Source organism: Orycteropus afer, unplaced genomic scaffold (assembly GCF_000298275.1).
Source record: "Orycteropus afer afer isolate SDZICR_OR568_19922 unplaced genomic scaffold, OryAfe1.0 scaffold00429, whole genome shotgun sequence".
Classification (NCBI taxonomy): domain Eukaryota; kingdom Metazoa; phylum Chordata; class Mammalia; order Tubulidentata; family Orycteropodidae; genus Orycteropus; species Orycteropus afer.
The window spans coordinates 79,290-96,645 of NW_006922016.1; the positions used below are offsets into that span (position 1 = coordinate 79,290).

Below are 17,356 nucleotides of genomic sequence, written 5' to 3' on the forward strand. Positions count from 1 at the left end.
ACCCTGAAATAAAAAAAAATTTTCAACCAAGAATTGTCCCTCAAATATGATGGTAAAATTAGGACATTTCCAGATAAGCAGAAATTAAGGGAACTTTGTTAAAACAAGACTAACCTTACAAGAGATGCTAAAGGGAGTCCTTTGAATAGAGAACCAACAACAGCAAACAACCGACCATTGACACACATGATGACATAACCCAGAAACCAACCCAGTTATAGAAGTATCCAAAGTAAATAAGCTTACAAGATTGTAAACAGAGAACCAGAGACATCAATTGACAAATGAGGACAACTACAAACCAAAAAGAGGGAAAAAATCGTGTAGTTACAGAATTTCTAAATGGTAAGGAAGTCAAGACAACAGACTGTTCTAAACTTGGGATGAAAAGTATAAATCACAGGGTAACTGCAAAGAAAAGTGATAAACCTTCACATCAAAAGAAAAAAGAGGACAAGCACAACTATTTAGCAAATACTAAAGTAATAGCAACAAAGAAAGTGATAACACAATTCATAAACAAAACAAGCTCAGCACAGGAAATTATATGGAACAAAGAAATCAATACCACAAAAAAGCACATAACAAAATGACAGCAACAAATCCATACTTGTCGATAATTACATATCTGACAAGGGATTCATCTCTAACTACACACAATGGAATACTATGCAACCCAAAAGAATAATGTAGAATCTCCAAAACACCACATACATGGATGAACTTGGAGGACATTATGCTGAGTGAAATAAGTCAATCACAGAAGGACAAATATAGAATTAGTTCATTATTGTAAAAAATCAAGGAAAGGTTTATATATAGAAGGAAACTTTGTTTGATACCAGGGGTGGGAGGGAAAGGGAGGGAACACTGCCAAAAAAAAAAAAAAAATGCATTGACCCATATAACTTTAGATTTGTGTATTTCACTGTACATAAATTATATTTCAGTAAAATGAATTAAAAATAAATGAAATCCTGACATTGAGTAACAAAGAATTAAAATGAAAAGTGTTATAAAGGTAAAAACAAGAAGACTTAGCTAACGAGATCTATGGAGAGGAAAGAATATAGGCTAAATTCAGTTTTTTGTTTTGGTAGCCCCGTATTTTATGAACTGTTTCCCAGTTTATTTTAAAGGAGGAAAAGAAAGATTTGCAGAAGCATAATGCGTCAATTTAGGTCATTTTGAGCTTGAGGTGACTACAGAATAAAAAGTAGAAACTAGTTTGGTATCTGTCATGGATTGAATTGTGTCGCCCAAAAATATGTGTCAACTTGGCTGAGGCATGATCTCAGTGATTTGGTAGTTATGTAATGATGTAATCATCCCCCATGAAGACCTACTACTTTATAGTTATTTTGGAAACCATGAGAGTGAATACTATTACTGATGAAGCACAGATAAGGTGAAATGGTGAAGGGCAGAAGAAACCCGACAGACATCAACATGTCAGAGAATGTCAGGCAGAAGGACAAAAGGATACTAAGAAGAAAAGATCTGCAAGAATGAAGCATATTCAGGAAAATAATACCACTGAATCTGGGAGGGTAAGAGGGTTTCAGGACAATCAGGTCAGAAAGCTTTGGTAAGGATGAAAGTATTCCATCTAAACAACATACCAAACCCACTACCGAGTCAATTCCAACACATGGTAATCCCATGAGTTACAGAGTAGAACTGCTCCACAAGGTTTTCTTGGCTGTAATCTTTATGAAGCAGATTGCCAGGCCTTTCTTCCATGGTGTCTCTGGGTGGGTTCAAAACACAGCCTTTTAGGTTAGTAGTTCAGCACAAACAGCATGGACCATCCAAGGACCTCTACAAATATTCTACAGGATTTAGCAGTTTTGAAGTTATCAGAATCCTTTGTCAGGGCAGTTTTTGGTTTGTTTGTTTTGGAGGGTAAGGGTGAAAAAGGAAGCCTGTAGTGAATAAATGTCTCAATCATAGTTGGCAGGTACTCAAATCAAATTCCTGGGGTGCCCAATAAGGATATACTGCTGCATGATCTCAAATCACATCATACATCATTCCACTGAGGCAGCCTGTACATTCCTCACGGTGCTAGATACTGACAGGTTTGAAGCCTCTCCCCACATTTCTCAAAATCCTATGTAGGACCTGACTCTCTTATAGAACATGGGGAAGGGGACCACCAAAAAGCCAACAGAAGTTATCTGGAGGTAAAAACTGAGAACTGGCCAGAAATGGCCACAGCTGCCTCTACTTGGCCACGCAGGCACAGCGTGGAAAACCTTCACCTGAAAGTGACCTTTTGACGTCACAGGCCGAATAACCACTGGCACCCATAACACTGCACCCCCCCCCCCAAATACTACTTAGCTCTTAGAATGCAAATATTTTCCCTATCATTAAATGTATATGCATGACTTCTTCGTTTCAAAGTGTTTAAAAATGGAAATGATCTGTTGGTCGTGGAACTGCACTTGAAGTGGAATCCTACAAGTTCCTTGTTTGTGCACCTGCAAGAAACACACTTCATTCTCCTCACCTCAGTGTTCTTATTGACCTGGGAACCACGCCAGTCAGGACCCTCCAGCAGCATTTGTCTGCAACACAATTTCCACGCAAGTTTCATATGTTTAGGAGCCCTAATGTGCACATATCTCCGCTGCCCAGCTTAAAACGAGTCCCTCTCCAATCCAGCAAATTTCTATTAAGCATTCAAGAACTTGAACTGATGACCTCACTCTAAAGCCTTCCATTATGCCCATAAGAAAATTAAAATACTTCTTTTTTTTTTTCCCCCTTAATGTCAAATCTTTGTCGTACCTTATATACTTTTGTGGGCTCTCTGGTGGCATAGTGCCTAAGGCATTTGACTGCTAACCAGAAGGCTGGTGGTTCAAATCCACCAGCTACTCCTCCGAAGGAAGACTGGGCAATCTACTTCCGTAGAGACACCTCGGAAACCCAAGGAGGGGTCGCTACGAGTCAGAACTGGCTCCACAGCAGTGAGTGTTTTAGTTTTCTTAATATGCTTTTGTAATTATCTGTTTTGTCTCTAGCTTAAAACAAACAGGAAGCCAGACCAAACATCAAGAAAACCTGAGGAACTGGTCGCCCTCACGCGCTGCTGGCGCAGAGGCAAAAAAAAAACAAACAAAAAAACCTACAATTCCCATGAAGCTGTGGGGCCTCGGGACCCATAATACCCAGCATTCTCTGCGAACTCAAAGGTCTAAGGGTGGTGTCAGACGGCATTGAGGGATGAAATGTTTGCGGAAGCTGTGCAGAAGCAGCGGCAGTCAGGGATCCCAGCCTCTGAGAAAGAGCCGGAAGCGCCGGCTAAGCAGCATGATGTTGCGCGCGGCCTGGAGAACTTGCCTGTGACCTCGTGGCCCCCGGAGGTGCAGCCGGCACCCTTCCAGGTAGAGGCGGGGCTAGGCCTCCACGAGAGCTGCGCGAGCGGTCGGTGGGAGCAGGGGCGGAGCCCTTAAAAGTGTAGGCGCTACTAGACGACCAAGAAAGTTGTATTTACACCTCAACGTGGTTGTACACCTTTGGGAGCCTCTTGTCCTGCAGGCGGGTTCCAAGCCATTTGGCCGTTGTCTTACCCTGTTACATTGTTTTTTGTTTGCGAGAATAGCTCGTCTATGCACAGGTTTCGGTATTTTCTTATTACTATGCTGCATGGTCTTAACAAGAGCCTTTTCCACCTGTACACTGCAGTTCCCTAAAGGGCAACACGAGAATCTTCCTGAAGTCCCTTAGAAAGAGCCCTGGAACCCTGGCTTCGTGTTCTGGTTTTGTCTCCAGAGCTTGGGGCAAATCTCTTACCTCTCTAGTCTCAGATGACTCATAGGTAAGATAAGGCTGGGCGCCTGTTAAGGGATCTCAGCCTAGTGTCAAGAATTTAGCCCCTCGAGTCACGTTTAGCTAAGAGCTCTGTCATGCTCTGAGCTCTTGGGCAAATGAATTAGCTTTGCTGAGCTTTGAATTCCTGAAGTTGTTGTTGTTATGTGCCATGATTAGGACCCGACTCATAGCGACCCCTCCTTGGGTTTTCCAGGCAGTATCACTACGGAAGTAGATTGCCCAACCTTCCTTCCGAGCAGTGGCTGGTGGGTTTCAACCGCCAGCTTTCTGGTTAGCAGTCAAGTGCTTTAGGCACCTAGCTACCAGAGCTCCTGAATTCCTGCAGGGTACAATTAAAATAATATTACCACTTGAGATTGGAGAACTAAAATACAAGTAAAGCACAGTGCTGCTTCACTGTAGGAGCTCAATAAATATTCACTACAATTACTATCCCAAAACTCATTCAGCTCTAGCTTTTTCACCCCTTTCTCCTTGGCATGAAAGTTGCTTAAGCAATGACCCAAAAAAAGAAAAAGGCTGTTGAAGTGAAAAGAGTTTTGAACATAAAGGTCAGAGAGCTAGGTTCAGGGTTTACCCATCTTAGCTACTTTCCAAAGCTTGAATTTCTTCTCGAAAACAGAAATAATAATTTTAAATTTTAAAACCCTATAGCCATCGTAGGGAGCTCTGGTGGCATAGTGCCTGAGGCATTTGACTGCTAACCAGAAGGCTGGTGGTTCAAACCCACTAGCCTCTCCCCAGAAGGAAGACTGGGCAATCTGTTTCCATAGAGATACTGCCTCGGAAACCCAGAGGGGTCGCTATGAGTCGGATCTAACTTGGCAGTGAGTTTGGGGTTTTTTTGTTTTGTTTTGTTTTTTTGTGTAGCCATCATAAGGAGTTCTCGCAGGACAGTGGTTAAAACATTTGGCTGCTGCCCAAAAGGTCGAGGGTTCAAACCCACCTACTGCTCAACGGCAGAAAGATGAGGCAGTCTTCCTTTGTAAAGATATACAGCTGTGGAAACTTTATGGGGCAGTTCTACTCCGTCCTATAGTGTCTCTATGAATTGGAATTGACTTGATGACAGTGGGTATAGCCATCATCGATTGTCAAGATTATCTGCCCTTCCTTCTTAGAATTGTTGTGAGGATCAAATAAGATAATAGATTAAGTAGCAGTTTTCAAAGAGTAGAACAGGGTACTAATGTCAGAAATGATTATTATTCCTCAAATTCACTGATTAATAATAGGGTTGGCTGGTACCATATTAAAAACTGATACCACAAAGCTTATTTGAGACCAAACATTGCTGGTAGCCTCAGCAAAAACACTAATTTATCTTCACTTAATTCAACAAATATTAAATGCCTGTCATGTGCCAGGCATTGTATTAGGTTAATCCCAGAAGATAAAATAATGATGACACGTTGTGCCCAGGTTATGAAGGAGATGCTCGGAGAGGAATATGCCAACACACGACAATGCAAATGCAATAGGAAAGTTTATTAGCTAACTTAAGTTAGGGTCTTTGCTCTTACCAGGTCAGTGGCTTAAGCAAAAGACCCCGTGCCCCGGTATTCTCACAATTTTATGGAACAATATGGGGAGGGGCAGCACCAGGGCAAGAGGGTACAGATGATTGGTTGTTGCTAAGGGATTTAGGGCAGTGATCTAAGATGTTGGGGGACGTAAAGAAACCCCCCGGCTCCAAAGTTCATTTAGGAAAATATTATCTAGGGAGGATGCAAGGCTCGTATGTGGGAGACTTTCAGGAGTCGAGCAAATCTCTGATATGTGCTGAATGCGGATGGCTTTTGTGATGCGTGCTGAGTTCGGAGGAAGTTCCTTGATACCTGCTGAGACTGGAGGGCAGATAAAGGCCCTAAAGAGTCCAAAAGTTCTGTTAGTAATGCTGACACTAAAAGGTTTCTGGTTAAAGATTTTCCTGGAGGCTACTAGAGCTCTCAGACTCACAGACACATAATCCCTGCACTTGAAAGTATAGGAGAAAATAGAAGGCACTTGATTGCTATAAAAAGGGGAGAAGAAGAAGCTTTGTGATGGACGCTTATGTCTTGAGTTGATGCTTATAAATGAAAATCAGAAGCCTAAGACTTATGCAGTGTTCTATCTCCCTATCAAATACGCCCAGCTCTGGGTAGAGTTACAGTTAGACAAAGAAGGTAAGTTCCCTTCTTCAGGGAGCTTATTTTAGTCTTATCAAAAAGATAAAACATTCTCGAAACATTTAAATGACAAGCCTAAAAGGATCTACAACTAATTTGCTTCCATGTGTTCATGGAGTACAAACCAATCTTATAAAAAGCCAAAAACTTGCCTGTCACAAATCCTACCTTCATATGCATATGCACATATAAGAATTGAAGATGAAAAACTATGTCTCATTTACTTTTGGATGCTGTGTGAAAAGGCAAAAAGAACGTTCAGATGTTTAGTTGGAAACAAGCATATCATCATGCCCTAAGTGTTAAAAGCCAAGTAGAAATTAAACTAATTGATTTTCTTGAGCAAAGAATTGGATCTGACCATTTTTTCCAGGTCTCTGAAACCAGCTTCAAACATCATTTTAAAAATCTCTACTGGGCCTTGACGAGAATTATCTGGCTCACAGTTTCTTAATAGCTGCTTGGAACAAAAACAAACTTATAGGGGCTAGAAGCCAAGCACAAAAATTCTTGTAGCTAGTGTTTCAAAACAACCAAAAAAGGAATGAAGATTTTCACAGTACTTCTTTCAAATTCAGAATCCAGGCCCAGGTTTTAAACCCAGATTATAGTTTTATATTTCAGTTTCTGGGGCTTTGATACAGAAAGTGATTCAGAAAAGTTAAACTTCCAATCAAAGGTTATCAAGAGCTGCAATAAAAAAATACATCCTGCTCTGTTCCTAATAACTATGGAAAGTAGGAAGCCCACTCCCACCCCCACAGCACATTCCAAACCATGTAGTGACAGGCCTTCCCTGGAGACATATTTGTTAGACAAGAGCAGCACATTTAACACAATTAAAGAGTCCTACAATCTGTTCCATTTAGATCCCAAAGTTCATGCTGTTAACCAGTAAGTGCAAGTCTACTTCTGAGAAAGGAGAAATTGTAAATGAGAATAGCTCAGGAAGTGTATTTGCTCTTTCAGATGTGTTCTCCTATTCCCACTTTGGGGTTTTTTGTTGTTGTTGTTTTGTTTTTTGTAACCATGCCTTGTTTATAAAACATTTTCACTTAAATTTTCTGTCCGAAAACTTGAAATCTCCCCTCATTGCTTCAAGAATCTGATTTCTAGTGAATCATTTTACACTGATGAATTTCCATTTATTCCCAACTTTTGCATAATCAATTCTGTACTTTGATATATTGGGAAAAAGTTAAATTTGTTATGATGATACAAGAAATGATAAAAATCCCTTTCTCTATATCAGAGTTGGCAGATTATTTCTAAATTCTAAATTCCAGCATTTTTGATAAATGAAAGAAGTCCAGGTTGAATCAGCTCTTTGCTTTTTCACCCCCCAAGTTATATACTTAATGGAGTATAAACGTTGCTTTTCCAGACACAGTTTTGGTTTGAGTATATTTGAACCTGGAAAGTCTATAACTCCAGGCTTGTTTATTCCACCACCCTCCTATACTGCCTGCGTCATTTTTACTAAACATGTTTGTGCCAATCACTAGAGTAAGTTTTTTACATGGATTGCCTCATTTCTTTCTGTTACAGCAACCTATGAAATAGATACAAAGAAATGCTTAATTTGTCAGTTCTGTATAATGTTTTAAATATAACATCTAGAAATATTATCCAGAACAATCAACCAAAAACCAAACAAAACCCATTGCCTGTGGTCGATTCTGACTCATGGTAACCCCTCGTGTTGCAGAGTAGAACTGCATTCCATAGGGTTTTCATTGGTTGTAATCCTACAAAAGTAGATTGCCAAGCCTTTCTTCTGCTGGGTAGATTGAACAGCTAACCTTTTGGTTAGTAGCCAAGCACAAGCATTTGTGCCACCCATGGACCTTGAAAGAATCAAAGGAAGCTAATGTTTTAAAAGTACAAAGTGTCTGGCATTAAGTACTATGCTATTTTATTCAAATTTCATAATAACCTCTACAAATATGGGTATTTTCCTCTGTTATAGTTGTCAACCCAAAGCTTGGAGTCCCTGAGTGATACAAACAATTAGTGCACTTTGCTGCAAACTGAAAAGTTGCCAGTTCAAACCCACCCAGAGGTCCCCTGGAAGAAAGGCCTGGCAGTCTACTTCTGAAAAACTCAGCCATTGAAAACCCTGTGGAGCACAGTTCTACTCTGACAGGAGTGGAGACACCATGAGTCTGAGTCAACTCAAAGGCAACTAGTTACTGGTTAGCCGACGCTTAGCAAAATCACTTGCCCAAACTAACAGTGCTAATAAGAGTCTGGCTCTGTATCTGTCTCCTTTTGGGCATTCCACATTCTGCATTAAGAAGCTCTTCCCTGCTTTCCAGTGCTTCAGGGCACAGTCATAGAGCTTTCCACTCTGGCCTCCACAATTTGCTCCAGTCATGCCTCCAAGTTGGGGACCTCATTGGTCATTAACATCTTTGGCTGAACTTTCCAGCCTTTCACTGGAGCCATTCGTCCTCCTTCCACCGTCGTTGTATAAGTCAGAACTTATTTAGTTACAAGAACACCACATAAACTGGCCCATGCAAAAAGGGGGAGGAATTACCTACATAACACAAAAGTCCGGGAATGGTAAATATGTGCATATCTGAATCCAAGGATTCAGACTGTGTTGTTGTTGTTGTTATGTGCCATGGAGTCGGCTCCAACTCATAGCGACCTTACGTACAACAGAACAAAACACTGCCAGGTCCTGTGCCAGTCACATGATCCCTACTATACCTGAGTCCATCGCTGCATTTACCATGTCAATCCATCTTGTCAAGGGCCTTCCACTTTTTCATTGACCCTCCAGTTTACCAAGCATGACATCCTTCTCCAGTGAATGGTCCATTCTAACAACATGACTAGAGTAGGTGAGATGAAGTTTGGCCATTTTCGCTTCCAAGGAGCATTCTGGCTGCACTTCTTCCAGGACATATTAGTTCTTTTAGCAGTGCATAGTTCATTCAAACTGTATCATCAGATAATGTCTTTCAACCACCTCCCCCCCTTAGCACTTCTACTCCCTTCTCTAGTGGTTGGCTACACACTCAGTAGGTCTTACCTATGGAATGTTAGGTGTATACTCTACTGGTTTAGCAGTCCCAGTGGAAAGAGAATACCTCTTCAGTTTACATCCCAGAATTGAGTTTCATTGGTCAGGCTTAAGTCTTGTGCCCATCTAAGAACAAAATACTCATAATAGAGGCCTGTGGTGTTCTGACTAGCTGGTCCCTTCCCGACCTGGACCCCCAGCCTAACCATTGAGAATGAGAACCAGGATGAGCCCCCTGGGAAGAATTGGGCTGCTGTTACTGGGAGAAAGAGGAGTAGAAGTTAGGTAGGTAAAAACTTAAGTCCGCTCTAGTCAGCATACCCCTCCCCCCAAAGCTCTGACTTCCACTTGGCTTAGAGTAGGCATAGATAACCCTGAGGGTAACACCCTTTTTGGATCAGCCTGGTTCTGGGCTTTGTACCAGGAAGTGGAGTATAGACTATGAAAACCAACCAAATACAGAGCTCATTGCCATCAAGTCAATTCCTACTCATAGTGACCCTCATTGAGGTTCAAGGCTGTCAATCATGACAGAAGCGGATTACCTCATCTTTCTTCTGAGGAGCAACTGGTGGGTTCTAACCACTGACCTTTGGGTTAACAGTTGTAACCATTACACCACCAGAGCTCCTTACAGACTATGAGAAGGGTGTTACAAATTGGGAGCATGTAAGCTCACATCATCTGACTCTCAATTTCTAACACAGCTTTCCATAAAGTCCATAAGCTTTCAGATACTCAAAGTTTAACAGTTTGCTTGGCATATAAATATTTGAATAGAATGGCAGATTATCAAAAATATCATCAGATTGTTTTTGAAAAGAAAAAATAACTTTTCAATATGTTGTTAAAAACCAGAAAAGATGAATAATTTTATAATCATGATAAATAAAGGGTTTCAAAAGATTTTTTTTTTTTTTTGCTATTATTATTTTTCTAAGGTAAACTATTTTGCTGGAATATTATTTTACTGATGAAGGAGAAAATAGAGGCTCATTTACATAAAGTGGTTTGCCACTTGGTCTCAAGGTCAATAATTATATCTAGTAGGAATACAAGAAATTTATCCAGAAATCTCTATTATTCTTTGGTAAGTGTCTGCAGCTCATTTGGAAGTAGCAACCATTTATAATCTAAGTCCCTAAAGGATCTTAGATTGGGCATCAAGTTTGGCTTGCAGAATATATATATATATATATCTCACTAGATTCCCCTAGGGAGCTCTAGTGGCATAGTGCCTAAGGCAATTGACTGCTAACCAGAAGACTGGCAGTTCAAACCCACCAGCCACTCCTCGGAAGGAAGGTTGGGCAATCTACTTCCATAGTGATACCACCTCAGAAACCCAAGGGAGGGGTCACTATGAGTCGGATCTGACTGACCGGCAGTGAATTTGGTGTTTTGGGTTTTTTTAGATTCCCCAAAAATCTTAAAAGCAAGCAGATAAAAGTATATTTTTGTATACCTATCTGTATGCAAACGAGCTCTGATGATGCTGTGGTTGAAATATTGGGCTGCTAACCAAAAGGTCTGCCCTTCAAACACAGCATCTACTCCCCTGAGAAATATGAAGCACTCTGCTTCCGTAAAGATTTACAGCTTTGGACCTTCTTGGGCAGTTCTACTCTGTCCTATAGGGTCCCTAAGAGTCAGAAACAGCTCTATGGCACTGGGTTTGGTTTGGTTATCCATAAGCAAATCAGTTCAAAAAGGAATAATATGTTCTCATGGTTAAAATCATTCAGACTTGATTTTAAAAGGAGTTATCTATGTCAAAAAAATCACTTTAGAATTTAGTAATTTATATAATGCTTTTAAAATATGTGAGCCTTGAAGAGCAAATCAGTCTTTAAAATTCTTCATGAAAGTTTAACAAAGAGATAGTAAAGTCCTTAGTTTTCAAGTACTTCTTAAAATGTCTCAGTAACCATTTACGTGCCAAATGTGAATCATTTAAAAGCCAGAAGTAGCCCAGGTATAAGATAGCAGCCATTGCATTTGATTGATAGGGCACCTCTTCCTGAGCCATCCTTTATCCCTTTAGGACGTTTCTGCTGAGCTAAAGCTGTAAGAAAAGACACAAGCAAAAGAAGCTATTTCTACTCTCCACCCCCAAATCACTTTTTAAACAGAATGTTGGCCTTCCCCCACAGGGACTCCCACTCGCACTCCTCATTTTTCACAAAAGGATGTCACTCTTCCCCTCCCCACAAGCCCCCAGCTCACTGTTTTTTAAAGTATAGGGCTTTGCACTTAACTGCATAGCTCCACAGAGTCCTCCACAGGAAGTAGAGCCACATGCTGCTCAATACCTTCCTAAAGCTGGGCTGGGAGCAATAATATTAATGGAGGATTGGCTGAAAGATATGTTCGAACAGTCCTCCAGATACTCTAAAACCTATTCTTAAATTAAAGACCAAACAACAGGTCCCTTGCAGAAAGGCACTTACCGAACTGTGCTGTGAAGGCATGCCAACAGCCTTTATCAAGGGTCAGAATTAAAAAGAGCCCATGAAACTACTTCCTGGAAAAGAATGGTTTAGGACACGTTGATAGAATTTCTCTCCAATGTGTGTATTGGAAAGACTCAGTGCTTCTGTACTGTGATACCATTCCTTAAGGAGGATGTGAATTACACATCTAATTCAATTTCCTCTTTGAAGTGGCTGGCTTCCCTCACACTGAGCTAAACATCCTCCTTTATTGGTTTGAGCTCCTTATGACTCAGATTGGGCAATCTACTTCTGTACTGATACCACCTCGGAAACCTAAGGAGGGGTCACTATGAGTTGGATCCAACCCGATGGCAGTGAGGTTTTTTTTGTTTTTGTTTTTTTGGATTATTCATTGAAGGAGCTCTGGTGGCATAGTGGGTAAGATATTTGGCTGCTAACAAGAAAGTCAGTGATTCAAACCTACCAACCACTCTGTGGGAGGAAGATGAATGAGGCAATCTACTTCCATAAAAATTTACAGCCTTAGAAACCCAACAGAATCACTATGAGTTGAAATTGACTCAATGGCAGTGGGTATTACTCATTGACACAGTGGCTGTAACAGTGGGCTCAAGCGTAGCAAGGATTGTGAGGATGGCGCAGGACCGGGCAGTGTTTCTCTCTGTTGTGCGTTGGGTTACTGTGAGTCAGAGCTGACTTGATGGCTCCTAACAATAACACCAATTACTCATTTATCTTACCGCTTTGTAAGCCACATTAAATGCATTTTTTTAACAAGGCAAGTATAAATTGAACAAATTAAGTTCCACATAAGCAAGAATTCTTCTGTGCATAAAGAAATGCTAAGCTCGTGAATACTTTAATCTTCAGATTAAAAATGAGCTTTAATATGCCAATGAGGAGATAACCAGGGATTTGGCTTCACATACACATTAACCATTTTAGAATGTCTTCTATTTCTATAACATTGTATAAATGTTACATAAGTACCTGCAAAGATTGGAGAAAATTTTTATATTATCCCTTTATCATTTAATAAAAACAGAATTTCTTTACATTAAAGGCAACAATAAAAATCTACTAACAAATACCATTCTTAGAATTCTGTCTTCAATTTTTAGCAAAATAATTGGTTTTAATATTGTGAAGATTCAAATGGAAATATAAAATAATATTATCTTTTTAAAACAGAATGCTTAAGAATTTAGATAACCTTCAAATTAAAAAAAAAAAAAAAACTTTAAGAAGAAAATCAGTGGAAGACTTTCCCAAGAGGCCCTCTTTCATTGGTTTATTTATCATCCATGCCTTTCTTACCCTCAAAAAGGAGGTGAGGTAACTTATAATAAATACATATGTATTATTGAGTTACAATATTGAAGGATTCTGTGGCAAAATATTGAACAATACAGGAAGCATCAAAAGAAGATAGAAGGAATACAAAGAGTCACTATACCAAAAAGAATTGGTTGAAATTCAGTCATTTCAAGAGGTAGCATATGATCAAGAGGTGATGGTATTGAAGGAAGAAGTCCAAGCTGCACTAAAGGCATTGGTGAAAAGCAACACTGCAAGAATTAATGGAATGCCAATTGAGATGTTTCAGTAAAGCAATGCAATGCTGGCAGTGCTTACTCGTCTGTGCCAAAAAATTTGAAAGATAGGTATCTGGCCAACTGTGGTAGTTATGTTTGTGTGTCGGCTTGACTGGGCCTAGTTGAGTGGCTGGGCAGCTGAATGTAGTTATTCTCCATGGTGATAATGATAATTAACTCCATGGTGGAATGTACTGGAGCAGCTAAATAGCTGCCTTAGGGATGTGGTCTGCTTCCCGTATATAAGAAACAGCTTTGGGAATAGTCTCTAGCTTATGGCACGCTTGAACCCTGCATGCAGCCGTGTCATTGTCCAGCAGCCTGCCATGCTTTGCTGACCTTGGGACTTTCAATGGACATGAATTAATGGTCTGCTGTGTGGTTTGGTAACATGGGGACTATGCCATTTTATTTGTCAACTTTGGGCTTGTTAGCCTCAGCAGCCAGTAGCTGCCAGAGTGAAGAGATGCCTCTAGCTTCAGTGGCCTGGGAGCCAGAGGTAGAGCTGAAGCCCAAGGTTGAGGGGCTTTCACACAGCCCCTAGAGCCTGGCACTTTGAACTTGGACTTAAAGCCTCCAAACTGTAAGAGAATAAACTCCTGTTTGTTCAAGCATCCCGTTTGTGGTATATTCTTCTCAGAGTGGCACTAGGTATCCGAAACACCAACCAACTGGAATAAATTTATGTTTGTACCCATTCCAAAGAAAGGTGATCCAACAGAATGCAGAAATTATCAGATAGTATTATTAATATCACACACCAGTAAAATTTTGCTGAAGATCATTCAGAAATGGTTATAGAAATACATAGACAGGGAACATCTAGAAATTTAAGTTGGATTCAGAAGAGGACTTGGAATGAGGAATATCATTGCTGTTGTCAGATGGAACTTGGCTGAAAGCAGAGAATACCAGAAAGATGTTTACTTGTGTTTCACTGATTATGCAAAGACATCCAACTGTGTGGATCATAATAAATTATGGGTAACATTGCAAAGAATGGGAATTCCAGAACACTTAATTGTGTTCATGCAGAACCTGTACACAGACCAGGAAGCAGTCGTTCGAACAGAACAAGGGGATACTGCATGTTTTAAAATCAGGAAGGGTGGGCATCATGGTTGTATCCTTTCACCATATGAATTTGTGTGCTGAGAAAATAATCTGAGAAGCTGGACTATATAGAAGAATAATACGGCATCAAGATTAGAGGAAGACTCATTAACAACCTGTCATATGCCGATGACACAAACTTGCTTGCTGAAAGTGAAGAAGACTCAAAGCACTTACTGATGAAGATCAAAGACTACAACTTTCAGTCTGGATTATACTTCAACATAAAACCAAACTCACTGCCATCAAGTCAGTTCCAACTCACAGTGACCCCCTTTGGGTTTCCAAAGCAGTACATCTTTACAGAAGTAGATTGCCCAGTCTTTCTTCACCTCAACATAAAGAAAACAAAAATCCTAACAACTGGACCAATAGGCAACATCATGATAAATGGAGAAAGTATTGAAATTATCTAGAATTTCATTACAACCATAGGTGTTAATTGATATACAATCTACACCTATAGAAGCAATAGTCAAGAAATTAAGTGACATATTGCCCTGGGCAAATCACTGCAAAAGACCTCTTCAGAGTATTAAATAGCAAAGATGTCACTTTGAGGACTAATTTGCACTGACCCAAGCTTTGGTATTTTCAGTCATCTCATATGCATATGAAAAAGCAGCATGTTGAATAAGGGAAACTGAAGAAGATTTGATAACTTTGAATAATAGTGTCAGTGAAGAATATTGAATATGCCATGGACTGCCAGAAGAACTAACAAATCTGTCTTAGAAGTAGACAGAGTGCTCCTTAGAAGCAAGGATGGTGAGACTTTGTCTCACATACGTTGGTTATGTTATCAGAAGGAACCAGTCCCTGGAGAGTGATGTAATGCATGTTAAAGTAAAGATCAGCAAAAAAAAGAGGAAGGTACTCAAAGAGATAGAAGGACAAGTAGCTGCAACAATGGACGTAAGTGTGGCAACGATTGTGAGGATATCGCAGGGCTGGGCAGTGTTTCGCTCTGTTATATATAGGGTCACTGTGAGTCAGAACCAACTTGATGGCACCTAACAACAGCAACGTTATCCAAAAAAAGATAAAATTTTGAGATTAAAAGACAAGGATAAAACATTTGACTGCAATCAAACACTGAATTCAGCCATGATTTTCCTGACACCAAAACTAAGAAGGAGACATATACTGGGTTTAAATGCTTTCAGTTTCTGATAAGAGGGAAAAAAAAAAATCCTATTGTTCTCCCTACAACTAAAATAAGACCAAAAAATTTTAAATGTAAAAAGTTAATCTTATTTTTTACATTGTGAAGGTATCTTTTCAGATAATATCTTAAAATATTGTGTTTCATCAGTTTTCTTTGTTTTTATACATGTTAGAATTAGAAAGTCTCTCAGCTAAAAACTGCTTGAAGCATATACATATCGGAAATATATGACACGCCATGCTGATTTACATTATTTATATTTATTGCAGTATACTCCCGATCACGTCACTGGACCTGGAGCAGACGTTGATCCCACTCAAATAACCTTTCCCGGATGCATTTGTCTCAAAACTCCTTGCCTCCCTGGTACTTGCTCCTGTCTCCGTCATGAGGAGAACTATGATGATAATTCATGCCTGAGAGATACAGGATCAAAAGGAACGTATGCCCAGCCAGTTTTTGAATGCAATACCATGTGCCAGTGCAGTGACCACTGCAAAAACAGAGTGGTCCAGAGGGGTCTGCAGTTCCACCTTCAAGTGTTCAAGACAGATAAAAAAGGCTGGGGACTTCGTACCTTGGAATTTATACCAAAAGGAAAATTTGTCTGTGAATATGCTGGTGAGGTTTTAGGGTTCTCTGAAGTGCAGAGAAGAATTCAATTACAAACAGTACATGATTCAAATTATATTATAGCGCTCAGGGAACATGTTTATAATGGACAGGTAATGGAAACATTTGTTGATCCTACCTGCATAGGAAATATTGGAAGATACCTTAACCATTCTTGTGAACCAAACCTGTTGATGATTCCTGTCCGAATTGACTCCATGGTACCTAAGTTGGCACTTTTTGCAGCCAAAGACATTTTGCCAGAAGAAGAACTCTCTTACGACTATTCTGGCAGATTTCTTAATCTAATGGACAGTGAAGATGGAGACATGCTAGATACAGGAAAACCAAGAAAACCTTGTTACTGTGGTGCCAAATCATGTACTGCTTTTCTGCCTTATGATAGTTCACTGTACTGCCCCTTAGAAAAGCCAAATAGCAATCAGGAGAGATAAGTATAGGAGGCACACATCTGGCCTTCCTCAGTGGATGAGAATAAGAAGGAACCAAAGGTATATGGCTCAGCACCTTCTGGGTTCCCCCTCTTATAAGGAACTTATCCTCGAGGTCAATCTCTGCTCTGTGGCCAGCAATTTGCTGGCCTTGTCCCTTTAGGGGAGGCCAGTGGTTATCTAGTTCTGTCTCTGCCGAGCTGCCTAACTTTAAGTACAGCAGAACATACAAGTTGTCCATAAGTGTTCTTTCTCCCCTTTTAAAATAGTTCTCAGTTTTTAGCTGGATATATGACTGCCCAAAGTACTTATTTACATGGTTAGATGTGGCTAAGTGATTGTGTTCAAGCTAATGGGTATAAACAAAAATGGTGTGTCTTTAGTGAAGAGAAGGGGTAATGTACCAAATGTGAGTGATCAACACAGTGGCATTGAGGAAGAAGAAGACATAGAGAGGTGCATGGGAGGTACAAACAACAAAGATGAACCCTTTTGCACATACAGTACTGCATTGCCAGTAAAGGCAAACATGAGTATATGGGTGGGTAGATAGGTGGGTAAGCTGAACTATTAGGTATGTCTATGCAGGGGGAAGTGTGCCAAGACCATACATAGGGTTGGCAGACAATGTTTCTACAAGTGTATTGGTATGTTCTATAAGAATTCCCAGGTATATAGTAGAGCTGACAAGGGACATGGTTGTAGTCACTTCTTGGGCACAGCCAGCTACCCCAAGGGCGTGAGTAGTTAGACCTGTGGGCTCGGGATCGTCATCACAGGGGACATCAAGCTCAATTGGCATAACATACTACTCAAAACATTGTTCCACATCCTACTTTGGCAAGTAGTTACTGGGATCTTAAAATCCTTCAAGCAGCCATCTAGATGCAATAATGGGTCTCTCCTAGTCCA

The 17,356-nt window shown here is 40.2% G+C and overlaps 1 protein-coding gene across 1 annotated transcript; it reads left to right on the forward strand.

Moving 5' to 3' along the window:
* Positions 1-3,239: 3,239 nt before the first annotated feature.
* LOC103208369 (histone-lysine N-methyltransferase SETMAR) lies at positions 3,240-16,607 on the forward strand. The gene is given in 3 exon segments (XM_042782723.1): positions 3,240-3,395; positions 15,650-16,531; positions 16,533-16,607. Coding segments are annotated over 3 exon segments (1,113 nt in total).
* The last annotated feature ends 749 nt before the right edge of the window (positions 16,608-17,356 follow it).